Source organism: Amaranthus tricolor, chromosome 8, assembly GCF_026212465.1.
Source record: "Amaranthus tricolor cultivar Red isolate AtriRed21 chromosome 8, ASM2621246v1, whole genome shotgun sequence".
NCBI lineage: Eukaryota > Viridiplantae > Streptophyta > Magnoliopsida > Caryophyllales > Amaranthaceae > Amaranthus > Amaranthus tricolor.
Window position 1 is genome coordinate 11,667,356 of NC_080054.1, and position 20,813 is coordinate 11,688,168.

A 20,813-nucleotide genomic window follows, 5' to 3' on the forward strand; every position below is an offset into this window, starting at 1 on the left:
TAACTTCCGTGGTTTTGACTTAATTTCCATCTTGGATTTCCTCTTGATCTAAATAACTCTTTGTGCTTTGACTTTTGATTTCCGTCCTTGATCTCTTCCTTGACATCACTTAAATACATGACATTTTTTTTTGTTTTTCTTGATTAAAATAAAATACTAAAACATAGATGGACTAACCCTAAATAACATAAAATAAAACATGAAATAAAAACTTAAACATTAAAGTTCAGATTTGCATGAGATGAAACTTGTTTACGTGTGATCTTTGAAAGGTGGATTAAATGATTGCTTGTTACATGAGGGTATGGCGCCAACATCTTGTAATGGGATGTTACTAAATTAAACTTATTATTATTGATTTAAGAATTAAAGTTTGTGAGCTTATTATTTTTTATTTTTCTTATTCTCTGTTATGTGTAATCTTGTTAATATTACTTCTAATATCAATTTAATTCCAATTTTGAATGGCTCCAATTTTAAAGGATGGAAAGAAAATATATCGATTGTTCTTGGAATTATGGATCTCGACCTTGCGTTAAGGGTTAAGTCTTCCACCCAGTTACTGATTTGAGTACCTCTGATCAAAAGAGGGAGTTTAAAAGGTAGGAGAGATCAAATCGCATGTGTATGATGATTATTAAAAGGGTCATTCCTGAAGCATTCAGGGATGCAATGTCTGATGACATAACTACAACTTAAGCTTTTCTTATAGATATTAAAAAAAGGTTTGTCAAAAATGAAAAGGCTGACATTGGTACAATGTTGACAACCTTAATTTCAGTGAGATATAAAGGTAATGGTAATATCAGGGATTACATAATCGAAATGTCTCATATAGCTTCAAAATTAAAAACACTAAACCTTGAAGTTTCTGAGGATCTCGTAGTGTACTTGGTTTTGATATAACTTCCCACAAGTTTTAATCAGTTTAAGGTGAGCTGTAATTGTTAGAAAGAGACTTGGTCTCTGAATGAGCTCATCTCACACTGTGTACAAGAAAAGGAAAGGTTAAAGCTAGAAAAGACTGAAAGTGCTCATCTTGCCTTTACCTCAAAATCTAAAAGGAAAAGGCTACAAAAGAAAGAAACTGCAGATAAGGATTCTCATAAGAAACAACAAAAGAATAAATCAACCAATGTTGAAAATAAGGGTTTTTTCTTTTGTGGAAATCCTAATCACAGGAAGAAGCAATGCAACTACTATTACGCTTGGCGTGCTAAGAAAAGTAAGCTTCTTAGTTTGGTTTTTTCTGAGGTTAATTTTGTTTCAGTGCCTAGACACACATGGTGGGTAGATTCTGGTGCAACTAATCACATCAGTGTGCCTTTGCATGGTTGTCTGAGTTGCCAAAAACCAAATGATGTTGAAAGATACATCTATATGGGAGACGACAATACGGTTGAAGTAGAAGCAATTGGAAATTTTTGATTATTGTTAAAGATTAGATTTTATGTGGATCTTGTTGAAACATTTATTATTTTGTCTTTTTGACGGAATTCAATTTCAATTTCTACTTTTGGACAAATTTTATTTTTCTTGTTCATTTGGAAATGGAATTTTCAGTTTGTTTCATGATTCAAAGTTGGTTGGTTCTGGTTCTTTATTGTTAAATAATAATCTATATAAAGTTGATTTTATTGCTTCATATAATGAACCCTTGCAATGATCCTCGCGAGGAATTAAAAGAAAGACAACTAATGAAAATTCAGCATCTTTATGGCACAAGAGACTAGGCCATATCTCTAAAAGGAGAATGAAAAGACTTGTGTCTGATGGCAGTTTAGGACCTTTAATTTCACAGACATGGATGTGTATGTTGAATATATTAAAGGAAAACAAACCAATCAAAGGAGATATGATGCCAATAGGTCTATAGATGTCTTTGAACTTATTCACACAGATATTTATGGTCAATTTCCAAATCCTTCTTGGAATGGACAGCTATATTTTATCACGTTCATAAACAATTATTCTAGATATGGCTATATTTATCTCATTGATGAAAAGGCTCAATCACTAGACGTGTTCAAAAATTATAAGGCTAAAGTTGAAAATCAACTTAAAAAAAGATTTAAATCCGTCAGATTTGATCAAGGGGGTGAAAACTATGATCGTTATGACGGTTCAGGTGAACAACGTCCTCAGTTACCATGCCTAGTACTCCAACTATGAATGGTATTGTTGAGAGACGAAATAGGACTCTTAAGCAAATGGTAAAGAGCATGATTAGTCATTCTACCTTACTAGAGTCACTCTGGGGAGAATCACTTAAGACTGCAGCTTATATTCTTAACAGAGTACCAACAAAAGCGACTAATAATAAGACCTTATATCAACTGTGGACCTGCAAAAATCTGAGTTTTTCAGTAATTAGGTATTAATATAGAATCAAAAGTGAGAACATTAAGGGCCGTCATTTTAGGGAATGCGTATTAATATAGAAGATCTAAACGCTCTCATTTTCAAGATTATCTACCGTGCTATGTAATTAGGTATTCTTCAGTTTTGTCCTTTTAGTTTGTTCATCTAATTCAACATAATCGATCTTATTTGTCAGTAATGGTTTTCACCATTTTGTCCTATCATATTATGTATACTAATATATAATAAGTAAAGCTCATGATAAAGTTGTAACACCCTAAAATTCCTACCCTCTATTTGAAACAAAAATTGCAAGGAAGACGGAGAAAATTCAGGTGTTACAATAAAAATAAAGTAAAATAAATAAATAAAGGGAAAAGATTAAGAAAAAGTTTGATGTTGGAATGATTAAAGTAAACGAGTAGAAAACTCCCAAATAAGATTGTGCGGAAATTTTGGTAGCCTTTGCACTAAGGTTGGACGCACAAGAAGAAAGCAAATGATCAGTTATGCATACATTTAGAAGGGCTAATGCCTCTAATATCAGATATGTCCATCCTATTGCCATTTTATTTTGTTTTAAAACATTAATTGATCTTTCTTCTTGAGACACATTAAAATTATTTGCAATTACAACTGGTAATTTTTCACCTTTCTCCACATATACATATTTAAGAATTTTCGGTAATGGTTTGAATTCTAACTTAGTAGAAAATTCAACACATGGTTTAACTTGATCTAATAGTCGATGAGTAATAGTAATTGAAGATTGTAACCAAGAAAGGTTCTCATGATAATCCTTATTACATGCAAGACTTATAAAATTAGTATCTATCTCTTTTAAGCCAAAACATAAAAATGCATACAAACCATCATATAAATTACACTCACTTATATCCTCAATGCGTGATCCGACATTAATAGTACAAATAGAAGAAATTTCATTATATAGGTGTTTCATAGCCTCATAGATGATAAAGAATATTTTATCATCATCAAACTCCAAGGAAAGTGTACCGTTGTGTACATCTATTATGGTTTCAGCAGTTCTCATAAAAGGTCTTCCTAATAATATAGGAGATAAATAAGATAATTAACTATATTCATCTTTCATTTTAGGTACGTAAAAATCTGCTAGAAACACCAAATCTTTATCTTTAACTAATATATCTTCGGTTACACCTTCAGATTATACAACAGAGCTATTAGCTAATTGAACTATAATTCTAATAGGTTTTAAAGGTCCTAGATCTAAAGAGGTGTATATAGAATTGGGCATGATATTGATTGATGATCCTAAATCTAACATGAATTCATCAATCATCGAATTTCTATAGTACATGGAATTGCAAAAATTCATAGGTCTTTATGTTTTGGTGGGAGTTTTCTTTGAAACACAGCAAATTCATTTTCACCACATATAATTCTTTCATTACCTTTTAATTTCCTTTTATTAGTGCATAAGTCTTTAAAAAATTTAGCATATCGAGGTACTTGCTTAATTGCATCTAATAAAGGAAGATTAATCTGTACTTTCTTAAAAATATCCAATATCTCTATGTCTAGTTTTACCCATTTATCAACTTTTCTCAATCTTTTTAGAAAAGAAGATCTAATTTATGTAGCATCAATCGAAGATTTAGATAGAGTTTTAACTCTTTCATTTTCTTTGATTAAAAATAGGTGACTATTTTTAGAATTTCTAACCTGTTTAGAATTATCATCCAATTCTTTTTTACTCTTTTCATCATTCTTAGTAGTATCCAAATTAAAATTTTCATTTCTTACTATGATCAACTACTAATTCCTTGTCAAAAACCGGGGACTTTTTAGCAATATAAAAAAGTTTCTTCCCACTTCTTAAAGTTATAGCACTGACATTTTCTGTACGATTTAATGGTTGGGAGGGTAACTTATTACTACTTTGTACTTGTAAATTATTTATATCTTTAGCTGATTGTCCTACTTGATTTTATAACTTTTGTATACTAGACTCAATCTCTTTTAGAAAATCTAAAGAAGTAGAAGCAAGAGATTTTACCATATCTTCTAAGGTCATGCTTTGAGATTGATTTTGTGTATGTTGTTGTGAAATTTAAGCTTGACCAAAAGCTAGAGGGTTGTTTTGACTAAACGGTTTTACACTTTAGTTCCCCAATCTAAAGTTAGGGTGATATTTCCATCCTTCATCATATGTGTTTTAATATGGAATATATTTTCTTCGTGGTTGTCCAAGAAATCCACCAACAGCATTAACATGCTTATTTTCTTTTTAGATTGGACATGCATCAGTCACATGCCTATAATCTAAACATATAACACATGCTCTTTGTTGGCTTGTTTGGCCATAGATGAAGCTTCTTTAGTTGTTGTGAAGCCTGATAGTCCATTCCAATGCTATCTGGTCCAAGCTAGCTGATTGTGATCTTAGGCTGGGTGACATAGGTTGGTTATCTTCTGAAACAGATGAATCTTGAGCTATTGGATTAGCCTGGCTCAGATTGTAGGCAATGAACTTGATTCACCTTTTCATCTTTTTTTCTCTTCTAATTTGCTATTCAAACATATTATTAAGGTGTCCAATCGTAAAGCCTCAGGATCTCATATATGCGATGACAGACTTTTACCTCATTATAATTGAATAGATTTAATTGTGCATCTTTTAAGGGAAAAAAATCTGTGAACTTGTAACTTAAAAGCCTAATAATACAACTACTATATTGTAAAATACATTGTAAGATGTAATTGGAATTATTGTTGATGATAATTTTGCTTTTTTTTCAAACGAATAGCAATGTATGTAGTCCACACTCCACCGGCAATCGGTGGGATTAAATTTGCATTTAAAAATAGATGACTTCAGATTTTGATAAGAATTAGTAGAAATTTGTTGAATAGATGCATATTCGAGACAGTATACCAATCAAAACCAAGCATCGAAAAAAAAGCAAAAAAATTTTAATGAACCTGACGTGAATCGAACACGCAACCTTCTGATCTGGAGTCAGACGCGCTACCATTGCGCCACAGATTCATTGCGTAGATTCAGTTCATTAAATTGTTTAGATAATCGTCCTTATTTATTTATTTTTCTCATCATGTAATAGCATAAATTGTGATCCATAACAGCTGATAGCTGATAGCTAATAGCTAATTAGGGCAACTGATTCGATCAGCTGATTTTATTAACTGATTTATTAGCTGGTTAAAATATCTGATTAATGTAAAAAGACATGTAAGAGCATGATAAATTTATTGTTAAGTAAGTAATTTGTTTATAGTACTTTTAAGTAAATAATTGACAGATATTAATTGTAAATTATAAATTATATTCTTAGTTAAAATTATGTTATAGTTACATATTTAAATTCAGATTGCATAAAAATATCTCTTAATCATATTCAAACAAGTAAAATTAAAAATAAATTAAATTAATTTATTGTTCATATTTGTCAGGGTATCACCTACTTAATTAATTTATTTAAATTATTGATGTTATATTACCTTAATAATCTTTGACCTTTTAGATTGACCTTGACTTGTGGTCAATGGGTCTTACTTGGATTCTCCCAACTCTTCAGTTGGCCCATAAGTAAGTGACCCACACAAAATCCTAACTCGCTCCAGGAAAATAACCTCCAGATTGACCATACTTCCCACTATCCCCTCATTGCTTGGTTCTCCTTTTTCCATGGCTGACAACTGCCCATTACCCTCATGATAGTACACCTCTTCTCATAAATAACTTCCTTCTTCACTACTATAAATAGAGGTCAACATCAGTAGGGGAGGGATCATCTAAAAAATAATCCTCTTAAGTATCCTTACTCATACTCCACTTCATTAGCCTACCAAAGTATAAGCAATATCAACCTCGATATCTTAATTCTTACATTCTGTTATAGTCGACTATCCAATAATCTCATATCAACGTTCTAACTTAAGCGTCGGAGGGGTTTTCCGGGAGATCACCTCCCGGACAAGGCTAACGCTTTGTGTTGCAGGAATTCAGGTCGCTCCCTTCCACAAATCGCCGCTCCTGATAACGCTTCTACTAACGGTATTTTAAGTGTTTTCCACTTCCTCGTTTCATTAACGAAACAGTTTGGCGCCGTCTGTGGGGATTGTGTAAAAAGTCATGGCTCCTAAAAAAAATCCGACGCAAACAGCAACCGTGCACAACACAGATACGGAAACTTTCGCAGGTCACGCTAACAACCAAGTCGTGACTCGTCGTGATCTGGACATGCTGGCACGAAACCTCACTGCCGCTTTCTCTGAACAACTTCGCGTTGTCATAAATAATACTCCTACTCAACAACGAATGTTAGAGAACATGGCGGACCAAATAAAAACTTTGCAGGAACGAATCGAACCCCATCAAGAGATGCCAAAGTCTCATGAATCTCAAGATGAGAACTCGAGGACTTCCCACTCCAGTAGGCGCAATACGAAAGGTGGGAAAGATCCAGGACCCATCCAAGCCTCAACACGACTGACCAACGAGATGATGAATCTAAAACCACCTCGCGAGATGCCCGTACCTACCTGGAAAGCAAAAAGCAAAGGGCATCCGAAAGCGTTCAATCGCTGGTAGATAAGAGGAGGGAAGAAAGAAAAAAGCCACAACTCGCAGGATCTAGACTTCCCCTCAGTCCCGTCACTATGCCGCGGAATGAGGACGGCAGGAGTAGCCTCCATGAAGATCTCACACCAATAATCTCTCCGTTGGCTCCGGAGATACTGAATACTCCCAACCTTGGGAAAATAAAGATCCCAAACATGGCGGCCTTCGATGGAACGTCCTGCCCAGAGGCGCACCTAATGGCCTACAAGAACCTGATGCTGCTGTTTACCACTAACCCATCACTGTGGTGCAAGTTCTTCCCAACTACTCTTACGGGAGTAGCTCTGACATGGTACACCTCCCTTCTAGGGGGAAGTATCCACAACTTTGCTCAACTGGAAGGCAAGTTCCTGGGTCATTTTGTGGCGTCGAGAAGACAGGAAAAATCAAATTTCCATTTGCTCAGCATCACACAATTGAAAGGAGAGTCCATATCATCATACTTGAAAAAGTTCCATGAGGCGGTACTGGAAGTAACTGATTTGGAAGAGTCGGTTGCATTAAACGCCCTGATTAACGGAATGAAGGCTCAAAGGCTGAAGTTCCAGTTGGTCGAGAGCCAAGTAAAGACATACGCGGAGGCCATGAAGCAATGCCAAAGCTATGTCACGGCCTCCGAAATATGTCAGGCACATGATCCTAAGAAACGAAGGTCGAATAAGAAGGATCTCACATCCAATCATTCCTCAAGGAGCAGAGAGGAACATTCATCAAAGAGGAAAAGAAACTACTTGCCGCGTCGTCCAGAACCTCCGTCAGATATGGGCCCCCTATGATCCAGACACGTATATGTCGCTGAAGGGGAGCCCACGACGCGGAATTTATTAGATGGAGGCAACGATCCGCTGTTCAACCGGAACAGGAAGGACATATTCTTCGCCATCAGGGATCAATTGCCAAATCCACCTCCTACTGCCACCCCCTCGGATCGACGCAACTACAATTTGTGGTGTGATTACCACAAAGAGCATGACCACACTTTGGCCCAATGCCGCGAACTTAAACGTATCCTACATCAATTGGCTGATGAGGGGAAATTGTCCAGATTCATCAACCGGAAGGATTATGATGCTGGAAGAGAAGCAGAAAGGAGGCCGTGGAATCAAAGACGCAGAACCTCCAAAAGGGATGAGGCCAGGCGCGAAAGTTCCAACACACAAGCAACTATCAACATGATTTTCGGAGGATACACTAAAGAATATCCTACCATCCACGCCGCAAGAAACAGCGTCCACACTCTGCTAAAAGGGCCCCCAAAAGCCTCATAAAGTGGACCGATCATGAGGTTCGATGCCACGACCTCCCAAATGCTGCAGCAACCACATACTGACCCTCTGGTGGTCACCCTCAAAATTGGGCAAATGAAAGTCAAGAGGGTACTCGTAGATACCGGGAGCACGGCTGATCTCATAATAATGGAATGCTTGAGAAAAATGAAGTTCGAAGAAAAACACTTACAACCCCTCGAGAAACCGTTGATCGGGTTTGGGGAAAGAAATGAAAGCAGAACTACGCCCATACGATTCACGGTGGTAGATCTCACATTCCCTTACAACGCCATCATGGGGCTTCCACTCATCAACAAGGTCAAAGCTGCAATCTTCCCTCATCAACTCCTGCTACAATTTGAGCGGGATGATGGACAAGTGGGTATCCTCAAAGGGGATCAAATGATGGCACGCCAATGTCTCATCAACACCTTAAAACGAGGAGCTTCCGTCACCTCCTCCAAAAGGGAAAGGGAAGAAGATTCCCCGACTGTCATGAGCGTGTATCTGGAGAACCCTAACACGCACGAAAGGCCTCGCCCCGTAGAACGATACGAGGAGGTAGACGTGTTCGAAGGAAAACGCATCAAGATAGGGAAAGATCTTCCTGTCCTGGTCAAACAAGATATCATGGCCACCCTTACTGAGTTCCGCGACGTCTTTGCTTTTTCCACGGAGGAAATGCCTGGCATTCCTACAAGCGTCATGTGCTATAAACTTGATATAAAACCAGGCTACAAACCCGTGAAGCAAAAGCTGCGACATCAAGGAAGAGAGCGAATAGAGGCCGCCCGAGAAGAAGTGGAGAAATTGCTGAGAGTCGGATTCATCAGAGAATGCAAGTATTCCGATTGGCTCTCCAACGTCGTCCTCGTGAAAAAATCAAATGGCAAGTGGAGGATGTGCGTTGACTTCACGGATCTGAACAAAGCATGCCCCAAGGAAGATTATCCTCTCCCAAAGATAGATCGTCTGGTAGATTCCACAGCAGGCCACGTTCTGCTGAGTTTCATGGATGCTAATGCTGGCTACCATCAGATTCCCTTGGCCACAGAAGACCAGCCACATACAGCCTTCATTACAAACGCTGGGGTATACTGCTACAAAGTTATGCCCTTCGGGCTAAAAAATGCTGGAGCTACTTACCAGAGAATGGTCAATAAGGTCTTCCTGTAACAGGCTCAAATTTCTTAATCTTAATCTTCCGATTCAGTATTCCAAAATTTCTTTTCGAATTCCTAAACCTTTGGTTATCTAATTCAAATCACCTTTAATTCCTAAACCTTATTCCGATTTTTGTAATTTCTTCCAAATATTAAACTTAAAAATATATATATTCTTAAATTTCTTTATAAGCACTAAAATATTATTTTATTATTTTATACTACGAAAAGTAAAATTTTAATATTATATTTACGGTTTTATTAAAACGTTACGTTTCAATTTCGTTTCTTTAAACTAACTTTACTACTTATCATTTTAACTTTACAACTTTGATTTAATTATTTTATACCTAAAAATTAACTATATTTTTCTTATTAACTTTAAGTATAGTTTTAACTAAAATTTTCTAAGTAAACTATCATATTTTCATAATCAAACCTTAATCATACTTTCCCATTAATCTAAAACATTTCACTAGCATAAACTAGAACAAAAATTTGATGAATCAAAATCCTTTCTACATCAATCCATAATGTTCATCACTTACACAAGCTATCACCATTTCCTTACACAAGTTAACCTTCTTCTACACTCCAAACTCTTACACATCCACTTACACACTCCAACTCTTACACATTCACTTACACACTCTAAATCACTTACGCAAGTAAACCTTCTTTTTCATACAATCTTATGAACTAAAAAGTTGCCCAAAACCCATTATAAATACCCCTCCTTAGCCATGAGATCACTTGCACCCCCATCATCAAATCTTTCTACCATTCTTTCTTATATCTTCACTTCATAACATCTTACTAACTTTATACCCTTTTTATTTGTTGAAGAATCAAATGAAGATGGAGCTTGATCTTATCACTTCTTAAGCCAATAATCATCAACTTTTGAAAATTCAAGTATTATATTTTGGAGCTTGGATATCATTTTCTTTTGGGTAATTGAAGATCTACTTCTTTGAAGCTTGGAGCCTTGAAGACTTTCTCTTTTGGAGCTTATTTCTTTAAAGTTCTTATTTTCCTATTATTATTCTCTTACTTGGTTTAGCACCACCTTCGGAGGAAAATGGTACACATTTTCTTAACTCGTTCGTTATGTGATATTTATTTATGGTTACTTGATAATATAGAAGCATGATCAACATGATTTTATTTTAGTCATTTAAACTTTATATGGTAATATTAAAGTCATATCCAGTTTAGTGATATTTTCGTCAAAACAATAATACTTTTGGGACACTCGAAAAAAAAGTCATATATATGGAAATTTTTGATTAATATAATAATATAAATATATATGAATTTTACTAGTTAAATAAACTTATGTGTTTAAAATGATTCCATATCATCTTGGTGTTTTGATAAATTTTTAATCGGTTTATTGGTAAAATAGTCAAACAAATTTGCTAAAATGCTTAGCATTGTTTTTCTTGAAAACTCATTTCATATAGATTTTGGACCCTTAATAACTTGTCGGATTATGTTATTTTTATAGTGATGATAGATCCGTTTTACTATTTTACTTGTTATTTGATAAAATATGTTATTAAGTACTTAGAAATATTACCCTTGACTGTTATGATTATTTATGACATAATATGACTTAGTTTAGCCTCAGGCATCTTAGTATATGTAACATCTCGGAATAACTCGGGTCGTACGAAAAGAGAAGATGACCTTTTAAAAACGAGACAACTATAATCCGAGTCAAACCGGGATGTTAGATTACGGTTTAAAACGGTTTTGAAGTTAAGGAAAAACGTGCGGATCGAGTTCTATTAGCATTATTATGAACTACTAGATAATAAGAAATTCTTAGCAGCAGATAAGAACGAAAAGTTAAATCTACTTATTACAACTCGAGAACGAAAATCGCCTCATAAAAACCAAATGTTCTTCAAACTCAACTAGAAAATTCTAATGATTTATTTCTTCAAGGGTCAATCCTCACTTCCCAAACCTGCAACTTAACTTACTGCTAGTCATTGCCCAGATAGGAAACAGCATCATCGCAGGGTCGTTATGACCAAAAGTACACGTCAGCAAACGTCGCATATCAAATAAATAATAACACAAGAGAAAGTTTTAATTTATTAGCTGACAATTCACAGAACCGTACGCTTCGATCATGCTTATTAAGAATTATTATTTTCATGTAAAGATTAGTCAGCCATACTGCTGTACTATCCAGCCATACTGCCGGTACACTCCAAATTTCCATAAGTGAGACAATACATTAGGGGGAGCTAACCCCTAAGCAAGTCTCTACCATAGACACTCGCCTTACTTCGGTGCCTATGGTTAAGTATGCATACCCCCGCGGTGGCTCATAATGCCCCCATATACCGCGAGTAATTCATTTCCACCAATTGACGTCATACTACGTCCACTTTAAGGTTAGTGAGGTCATACTACCTCTGCTTATCAAAACAATGTAAAAAAATTATTTATTCGAAGGATAACATTATTCGTACTATATATCCACGATTTATTTTTGTATACCTTTATTATATGATACATCGGACCAATGCGAACTTCGCTGCGTGTACATACCTTAAGCAAGATAACCAACTCACAAGCGTCTTAATCAATTCCCGGTCACGAATCGACTTCCTACAAGGTTCAATCGTATTTGGGAAATAAGCACACATACACATTTTCCTCAAATCATCCATAACACACATATACAATCACATCTATACCTAGAATTCTACACACAACATGAACATCCATCACATACTATAACATGGTAAATACACAAAACAGGACAGCCTATACAATCTGTCCAGAAACTCAACTTAAAACTGTCAAACTGAAAATTCGACTTCACCGTTGCGTCCGGAAGGCGTCAAAACCCCCGGGTACCAATTTTCATAATTTATAACATAGTATAAGTATTTTTAACTTAATTTCAAAGCCAAAAATGTTCCAAAAACACATTTTTTTCACCATTTTCAAAACCTACGGGATTTTGTCATTCCATCATTTTTTTATCACAAAAATATAAATATCAATGCTTTATGTCCTATTAAATCTAAACAACAAAATTTACATAAAAATAAATTTTAATGAATTATTATTATTATATATTTTTTTCAATATAATTCTTTTTACACAAATGTTTTCACACATACACATCACATATATACATGTATATATATATTTTTTTTTCCAACATTATAAATTCCTTCTATTAATCAAAAATAAATAAATTTCTAACACCACATACATTTTTTCTATATATATATATATATATATATATATATATATATATATATATATATATATATATATATATATATATATATATATATATATATATATATATATATATATATATATATATATATATATATATATATTTTTCAATCATCCATCAAACAAATTCTTCACACACATGTAACATATCTAAAACCCTAAAAAACCATACATTAATTTAGATAGAAAAATACATCATACTTTCACACATGAATTTTAAATCATGAACAAATCATAAACCATAAAATAACACATAAAAATCATAGAAATTTAAATTAAAACTTAAAAATAAAAACCAGATTAAGAATTACTCACAATTGCTCAAGAACAAAACACCAAAATTGATGAACCAATAGAGGATTAGGCGTGAGGATTAGAGGGTTTTGGGAGTGTTTTCTTACTTGCAAATGGTTTGAAATGAAAAGATGTAAGGAAATCAGGAGATTAAGGAAATAAAGAAATTAAGGAAAATTAAGGCAATACTTATGGAAGGCAATAACTCCTTAATCTTTTAATATCCTAAGAAGTTACAAATCCCCCCAAGATACTCCATATGGCCGGCCAAAATGATTCAAATTCCCACTTTTATTTTTTATTTTTTTTTTAAGATAGGTTAGGAAAAAGGTTTGGACTTAAAATGGTTTTAATTGCCTTAAAAGTTGAAGTATCATGATCTAACCTACTAACAAAATAAATAATAAAAAGAAATATATTTTTCTAAAAAGAATAATAATAATAATATAACTAGCAAATCATTTAATATATCGGAAAAAAATATCGGGGTGTTACAGACTACCCCCCTTAAAAAGGTTTGGACTCCAAAACCTCAAAGTACAAACACAAAACACACAACAATCACACACATAAAAACGACAAAATAAGCACACAACAAAAGAAATAGATCAAAATAACTCAAAGCGCGCAAAATCCTACCGCTTCCTACCCCCCTTAAAAAGTTACGTCCCCGTAACTTACTAACCTGAGGGAAAAGGTACGGATTCTTCTTTCGCATTGAAGCTTCTGTTTCCCAAGTTGCCTCTTGTGACCGATAATTGGACCATAGAACCTTAACCATTGCAACATCTTTTCGCCGAGTACTACGAACCTTTCTATCTAAAATCTGAACAGGTTGCTCTTCATAGGTGAGGCTTTCATCAAGCTCTAACGGTTCCGGGTCCAAGACAAGATAAAAATCCGCAACATAACGTTTTAACTGGGAGATATGAAAAACGTCATGAACCTTACCCAGTGCATTAGGTAACGCTAACCGGTAAGCTAACTTCCCAATTCGCTCCACAATATCATAGGGACCAATGAAACGCGGGCTTAACTTCCCACGAGCACCAAAACAAACCACACCCTTCATCGGAGACACACGGAGTAGAACTTTGTCGCCCACTTCGTACTCATCAGGCCGACGTCGGAGATCGGCATACGATTTTTGTCTATCCTGGGCTGCCTTCATTTTATCGCGAATTAACTTTACTTTCTCAGTCATTTGCACAAGCATATCAGGTCCTAAGGTGACAGATTCAGTAAAATCATCCCAACATACAGGACTACGGCACTTACGACCATAAAGTGCTTCAAACGGAGCCATTTGAATCGTTGCCTGATAACTGTTAATATAAGAGAATTCTACTAAATCCAAATGTTCATCCCATGAACCTTGCCATTCCATGGCTATTGCTCTCAACATGTCTTCTAGTACCTGATTGACACGTTCAGTCTGACCATCCGTCATAGGGTGAAAAGACGTGCTATGAAGAAGAGTGGTTCCCAAAGCCTGTTGTAATGACTTCCAAAAATGTGACAAGTATCGAGTATCACGATCGGAGACAATAGTACGAGGTATTCCGTGATATCGAACAACGTATCTAATATAGGCACGAGCAAGTTGTTCCATATCCCACTTACAGTTCATCGGAATAAACCTTGCAGACTTAGTAAGCCTATCCACAATCACCCAAAGAGTATCATTACCAGCCTTAGTTCGTGGCAACCCTAACACGAAATCCATAGATATGTCATCCCACTTCCATACCGGGACTTCTAGAGGTTGCAGTAACCCAGCTGGTATTCGATGTTCACTCTTAACCTTTTGACATGTTAAACACTTGGAAACAAAATCTGCAATATTCTTTTTCATACCTGACCACCAAAACAGGCATTTTAAATCTTGATACATCTTATCTCCACCAGGATGAACCGAGTATCTAGAATAATGGGCTTCGTTCAATAATTTTTCCTTCAAGGAGTCACACCCATCCGGCACACACCACCGTCCTTTAAAACGAAGACTACCGTTCTCATGAATTGCAAAACCTTCAGCTCTCCCTTCACTGATTTGCTCCCGAAGGTTAATGAACTTTGGGTCTTCCAGTTGCTTAGCCATAATCTCTTCGAAAAAGGTAGGTTGAATAGACAATGCACTCAACTTGGCTTCCAATTCCCCTTCTTGGATTATCTCCAAGTTCATTTTCCCAAACTCCTTACACAACTCCTCAGAGGTTATTAACGCTGAGACTGAATGCCTCGATTTTCTGCTCAAAGCATCAGCGACTACATTCGCACGACCTTCGTGATAGGAAATCTCCAAATCATAATCACTGATAAGTTCTAACCAACGTCGTTGGCGCAAATTCAACTCGGATTGAGTGAATAAAAATTGCAAGCTTTTATGATCCGTAAAGACCTTGCATTTGACACCATAAAGATAATGTCGCTAGATTTTCAATGCGAAAACCACAGCCGCTAACTCCAAGTCATGTGTTGGATAATTCACCTCATGAGTCCTTAGTTGACGCGAAGCATACGCCACCACTTTCCTATCTTGCATTAAAACACAACCTAATCCATGTTTGGAAGCGTCACTGTAGACAGAGTACTCCAAAGATGGATCAGGTAAGGTCAACACAGGGGCTGTAGTTAACTTCTCCTTCAACAACTGAAATGCCCTCTCGCACTCTTCTGTCCATTCGAACTTCTTTTCCTTCTTCATCAAGGCTGTCAGTGAACGAGCGATGCGAGAAAAGTCCTTCACAAAACGACGATAGTATCCTGCTAATCCCAAGAAACTCCGGATATCTGTAACATTCCGAGGTGTAGACCAATCCCGAACAGCTGCTACTTTTGCTGGATCAACAGAAATTCCTTCCTTAGAAACAATGTGACCCAGAAAAGCCACTTGCTCTAACCAAAATTCACACTTCGAAAACTTAGCATAGAACTGATTCTCTCGCAGAATCTGCAAGACTATCCTTAAATGCTCTCGATGTTCTTCTTGGTTCTTGGAATATACCAAAATATCATCAATGAACACCACCATACACTTATCGAGGTACGCGTTAAAAACCCGATTCATCAACCCCATAAATGCTGCAGGTGCGTTGGTCAACCCAAAAGGCATCACAGTAAATTCGAAGTGTCCGTATCTGGTTCTAAAAGCTGATTTACTAATATCCTCCTCCTTGATACGTAACTGATGATACCCGGACCGCAAATCAATCTTGGAAAAGACTACTGCCCCTTGCAACTGATCAAAAAGATCATCGATCCGTGGTAATGGGTACTTATTCTTAACAGTGACCTTATTAAGTTCTCTGTAATCAATACAGAGACGCATCGTTCCGTCCTTTTTCCTTACAAACAACACTGGGGCTCCCCAAGGCGACACACTGGGTCTTATATAACCCTTTTCTAACAACTCCTCCAATTGGACCTTCAATTCTTCCATCTCCTTTGGGGCCATTCGGTAAGGAGCTTTTGAAATTGGCCCTATCCCAGGGATTAAGTCAATCGAGATGTCCACGTCCCTTCTTGGCGGCATACCAGGAAGTTCTTCTGGAAAAAACATCTCTAAAATCACAGACCACTGGAATGTTTTCCAGCCGCAACTCCTGCTCCTCTACTTTACTTATACCACACAGAAACCACGGTTTCCCTTGCTTGATTAACTTCCTGACCTTCAATGACGATACAATTTTTATCCTTGGTCCCTTAGGAAGACTCCTATATTTAACCTTCTCCCCCCTAGGTCCACTTAAGGTCACTGACTGTTCTTCACAATCTATTATCGCTTTATATTTACTTAGCCAATCCATCCCAAGAATTACATTTAAATCATCCATTTCTAGAGAAAATAAATCACTTGGAAATTTTACTTTTCCTATCTTAACCGTCACTTCACGGAACAACGTATTACAATGAAAAGTCTCCCCAGAAGGAGTAGAGACTCAAAAAGATGTTTCCTCGGGGTTCTCCAATTCTAAATCCTTAACTCTAGACTTTGAAACAAACTAGCACAATGCACCAGAATCAAAAAGTACTTTAACGGATTTTGTATTAATACAGAACGTACCTATGACCACATCCGACGCCTGCGCTGCCTCCCTCGAGTTAACTGTTGAAAGCCTGCCGTCGTTCTGGGTAGAAGTAGTAACACCTCCTTGATTACCACGTTGTCTTGAAAAGAAATTCTCGTTTCTAGCATTTCCTGGTTGTTGCTGAACACCGGAGTTATTTCCCGGAAACCTAGGATTTGAGACACCTCCCAAGTTTCGGCCAAAACTTCCACCATTGTGATTCCCCCTTCCAGCTTCATTACTACTCCTTCCGTTAGTAAGTCTTTGCTGTTGGAAACCTCTATGATTTCCCCCTTGCAACTCTTGTTGTCCTATACGAGTATAACACTCGTACATTCTATGGCCCGGCTTACCACAGTAAGAACAGTCCACTAACGCACCCTGGCAGTCCCTTCCTGGGTGATTCTTTTGGCATCTCCTACAGTTGAAGATTCTTTCCTTCCCATTGCGATCATACAAAGGCTTCTGCATTCTAACCTCTAGTCTCGAATTTCCCCCATTCTTGCTGTTTTAACCAGAATGGAAACCTTTCTCCTGAAAGCCTCCAAACGGTTTGTGCTTCTTAAATTGATTTTGGACTTGATTACTCGCATTCGTATCATTCTGAAACACGGGTTCCTTTCTCTTTTCTCCGCTATGGGCCAACTTCTCTTTTTCCTTCCTGATAACATTTCCAATCTGTGCAGCTCTCTTGTATAGCTGGTCTAACGTATCATATCTATCGGTCTCAATGTGTTTTTGGATCTCATACGATAGACCTAACTCAAAACGCTGTATTTTCTTTCCTCAGTTGGGACATCCTCAGGGAAAAACTTCAAGTCTTCCATAAATTTCTGATAATATTCATCTACCGTTAGGTTTCCCATTTCGAACCTAGTAAACTCATTTGATTTTTCCTTCCTAACATGAGGCGGATAAAATTGGTCCCTTAACGCCCTCTTAAATCCTTCCCAGCTTAAGTCACCGTCGTTTTCTGATATCAACCTCATCTTACTATGCGTCCACCAATAGTCAGCGTCTTCCACTTGGAAAAACGCGGCTTGGTCAACCATAAGCTCAGCAGGACATCTCACCACACTAAAAAGCTTGTCAAATTCTCTCAGCCATTTTTCCAACATAGAAGGTTCAACTTTTCCACTATAAGTCGAGGGTTTACTCTGGGCTATTCTCTTACTAATTGACGAAGCCTTTTCCTCCAAAGATTTCGGTCTCGGATTCCTTGCGCCAGCTAGGGCCTTAACTAGGATTCGAAGCACGCGATCAGAGTTTCCTCTTGGCACGGACCTTTTCAAAAAGGGTGGCATGATGGCAGGTATACTGCATTAGGTTAAACAAGGTATGTAAATACATTTCTACAGCGTTTGTGGTTAAGGAAAATTCATTCTATTATTGTTCTAAAATAAACAAGGTAGTAGCCCTAAAGGTAAAAAGGTTGAACAATGAGTCTATAATCAAATCTATTCATTTTTCCATAAATACAATACTGATTCGATTCTACTTACTAATGTTTAGACTTTTAAAACAAAATTCAAATTCAAAACAATAATATCATATAGTTCCAATCTAAAAAGAATACTTGGGTATAAATTCCCACATAATCATTGTTCAAATACTACAAAAGTCCGGGATAACCAACCAATTCACTTAACTAACAGAATAGTTCACAATTTATTCTACTAAGGAACTAGACATACGAACTCGTACACATGCATAATCAAATAAAGTAAAAACAATCAAGCAAATAAAGGCGACGCATCCAGACGGTCCTAATCCTCCATGTATTGATCAGGGTCAAAATCAGCATCACCAGAGTCATCGCTAGACGCGCTATCGGAATCTGAAGGGGTTCCTACAGATAAGAAATCACTCATAGTAAGTCGCGCTACGGAATCAGAAAGCTCTACAATTATTGGCTCAGGTCGTTCTTCCTCCCACATCATGATCTCACTTTCTTCCTCACTCATGAGATCCTCTCGCCTCACCGGCCAACCCCCTAGAATAACCACTCCGCTATCAGTATCGCTCAGGATTCCCTCTATATCAGCTATTTGCCCCTCCTCATCAGCATTATATCCATCCCCTAAGTTATCCTCATCAGGCTCTTCTACCACTCCTAAGGAATCCTCCTCCATAAATTCTCCCTGCTCCTCATCAGAATTTCCTACGAAATCCTTCTCAAATTCTTCTTCTGGGTCCTCATCGGGGTCCTCCTCCGGGTCCTCTTCTGGATCCTCCTCGGGATCCTTCTCGAAATCCAACTCGTCGAAGATTATTAGTGACACTGAGTTTGGGTTTACTACGGAAATATCCTCCTCATTACTATCTCTCCTTGCCCCACTAGACTCTGGAACGTCAACTCCGTCCCGACCCTCAGTTTGCACTGCTCTTACCCTTCTGTCAATCTCTAGGTGAAACTGGTCACTCCTCTCTTTCAGTGCAATCATCTCCTCTTTCATTATTTTTTCATACACTTGTTTGGACCTTTTGTAGATCATTTCCATTCGTCGGGTGTAATCTAAATCACTTTCTCCCTCTTTTCTATCCCAAATTCCCAGAGCCTCTATTTTTGCCCAGGCTGGGGCATTAACTAAAGCTCTCCAGGGTTCCTCTCGGGTATTAATTCCCTCCTCGGCTAGTCTTTTTCCTTTATCCATAAAAGAAAGTAATAATCGAACTTCCTGACTCACAAAGAAAGAAAACAAGACAATTAATTTCTGAGATAAGACAAAGATAGATAATTCAGAGCATCAGAGATATAAGCACAGAAATCCTATCGTGCACACATCAAAGTTATCCATGACATCATGCTTGAAGACACCAAGCACAACACATCATATCCCCTTAATATCTACCCCTTTTCTCTCGTCAATTTTTTTTTCTATGTTAGTCTATCGGTACAGATAAATAACACTAAATAAAACTCCCGCTCTGATACCAGTTCTAACATCTCGGAATAACTCGGGTCGTATGAAAAGAGAAGATGACCTTTTAAAAACGAGACAACTATAATCCGAGTCAAACCGGGATGTTAGAAAACGGTTTAAAACGGTTTTGAAGTTAAGGAAAAACGTGCGGATCGAGTTCTATTAGCGTTATTATGAACTACTAGATAATAAGAAATTCTTAGCAGCGGATAAGAACGAAAAGTTAAATCTACTTATTACAACTCGAGAACGAAAATCGCCTCATAAAAACCAAATGTTCTTCAAACTCAACTAGAAAATTCTAATGATTTATTTCTTCAAGGGTCAATCCTCACTCCCCAAACCTGAAACTTAACTTATTGCTAGTCATTGCCCAGATAGGAAACAACATCATCGCAGGGTCGTTAATACCAAAAGTACACGTCAGCAAACGTCGCATATCAAATAAATAATAACACAAGAGAAAGTTTTAATTTATTAGCTGACAATTCAAATAAATAATGTACTATCCAGCCATACTGCCGGTACACTCCAACTCTCCATAAGTGAGACAATACATTAGGGGGAGCTAACCCTTAAGCAAGTCTCTACCATAGACACTCGCCTTACTTCGGTGCCTATGGTTAAGTATGCATACCCCCGCGGTGGCTCATAATGCCCCCATATACCGCGAGTAATTCATTTCCACCAATTGACGTCATACTACGTCCACGTTAAGGCTAGTGAGGTCATACTACCTCTGCTTATCAAAACAATGTATAAAAATTATTTATTCGAAGGATAACATTATTCGTACTATATATCCACGATTTACTTTTGTATACCATTATTAT

General features: G+C 36.8%; 1 protein-coding gene and 1 non-coding gene across 2 annotated transcripts; one reads left to right on the forward strand and one right to left on the reverse strand.

Annotated features, from left to right (window-relative positions):
- Window positions 1-5,323: 5,323 nt before the first annotated feature.
- TRNAW-CCA (transfer RNA tryptophan (anticodon CCA)) lies at window positions 5,324-5,395 on the reverse strand. The gene has a single exon. It is a non-coding gene; the product is annotated as a tRNA-Trp (tRNA).
- A 1,748-nt stretch (window positions 5,396-7,143) lies between these two features.
- Window positions 7,144-8,256, forward strand: LOC130821539 (uncharacterized). Its single transcript, XM_057687329.1, has 3 exons — window positions 7,144-7,551; window positions 7,618-7,742; window positions 7,851-8,256. Exons 1-3 carry the CDS (start codon window positions 7,144-7,146, stop codon window positions 8,254-8,256), a joined length of 939 nt encoding a protein of 312 aa, XP_057543312.1.
- Window positions 8,257-20,813: the final 12,557 nt, after the last annotated feature.

Bases quoted from the DNA above. Each gene is read 5' to 3' on its own strand.
- LOC130821539 (XM_057687329.1), top strand. From the start codon at position 7,144: ATGGCGGCCTTCGATGGAACGTCCTGCCCAGAGGCGCACCTAATGGCC. The intron at 7,552-7,617 runs GTAAAGACATAC...GAAATATGTCAG, and splicing joins TCCAGTTGGTCGAGAGCCAA to GCACATGATCCTAAGAAACG. The intron at 7,743-7,850 runs GTCAGATATGGG...CAACCGGAACAG, and splicing joins CCGCGTCGTCCAGAACCTCC to GAAGGACATATTCTTCGCCA.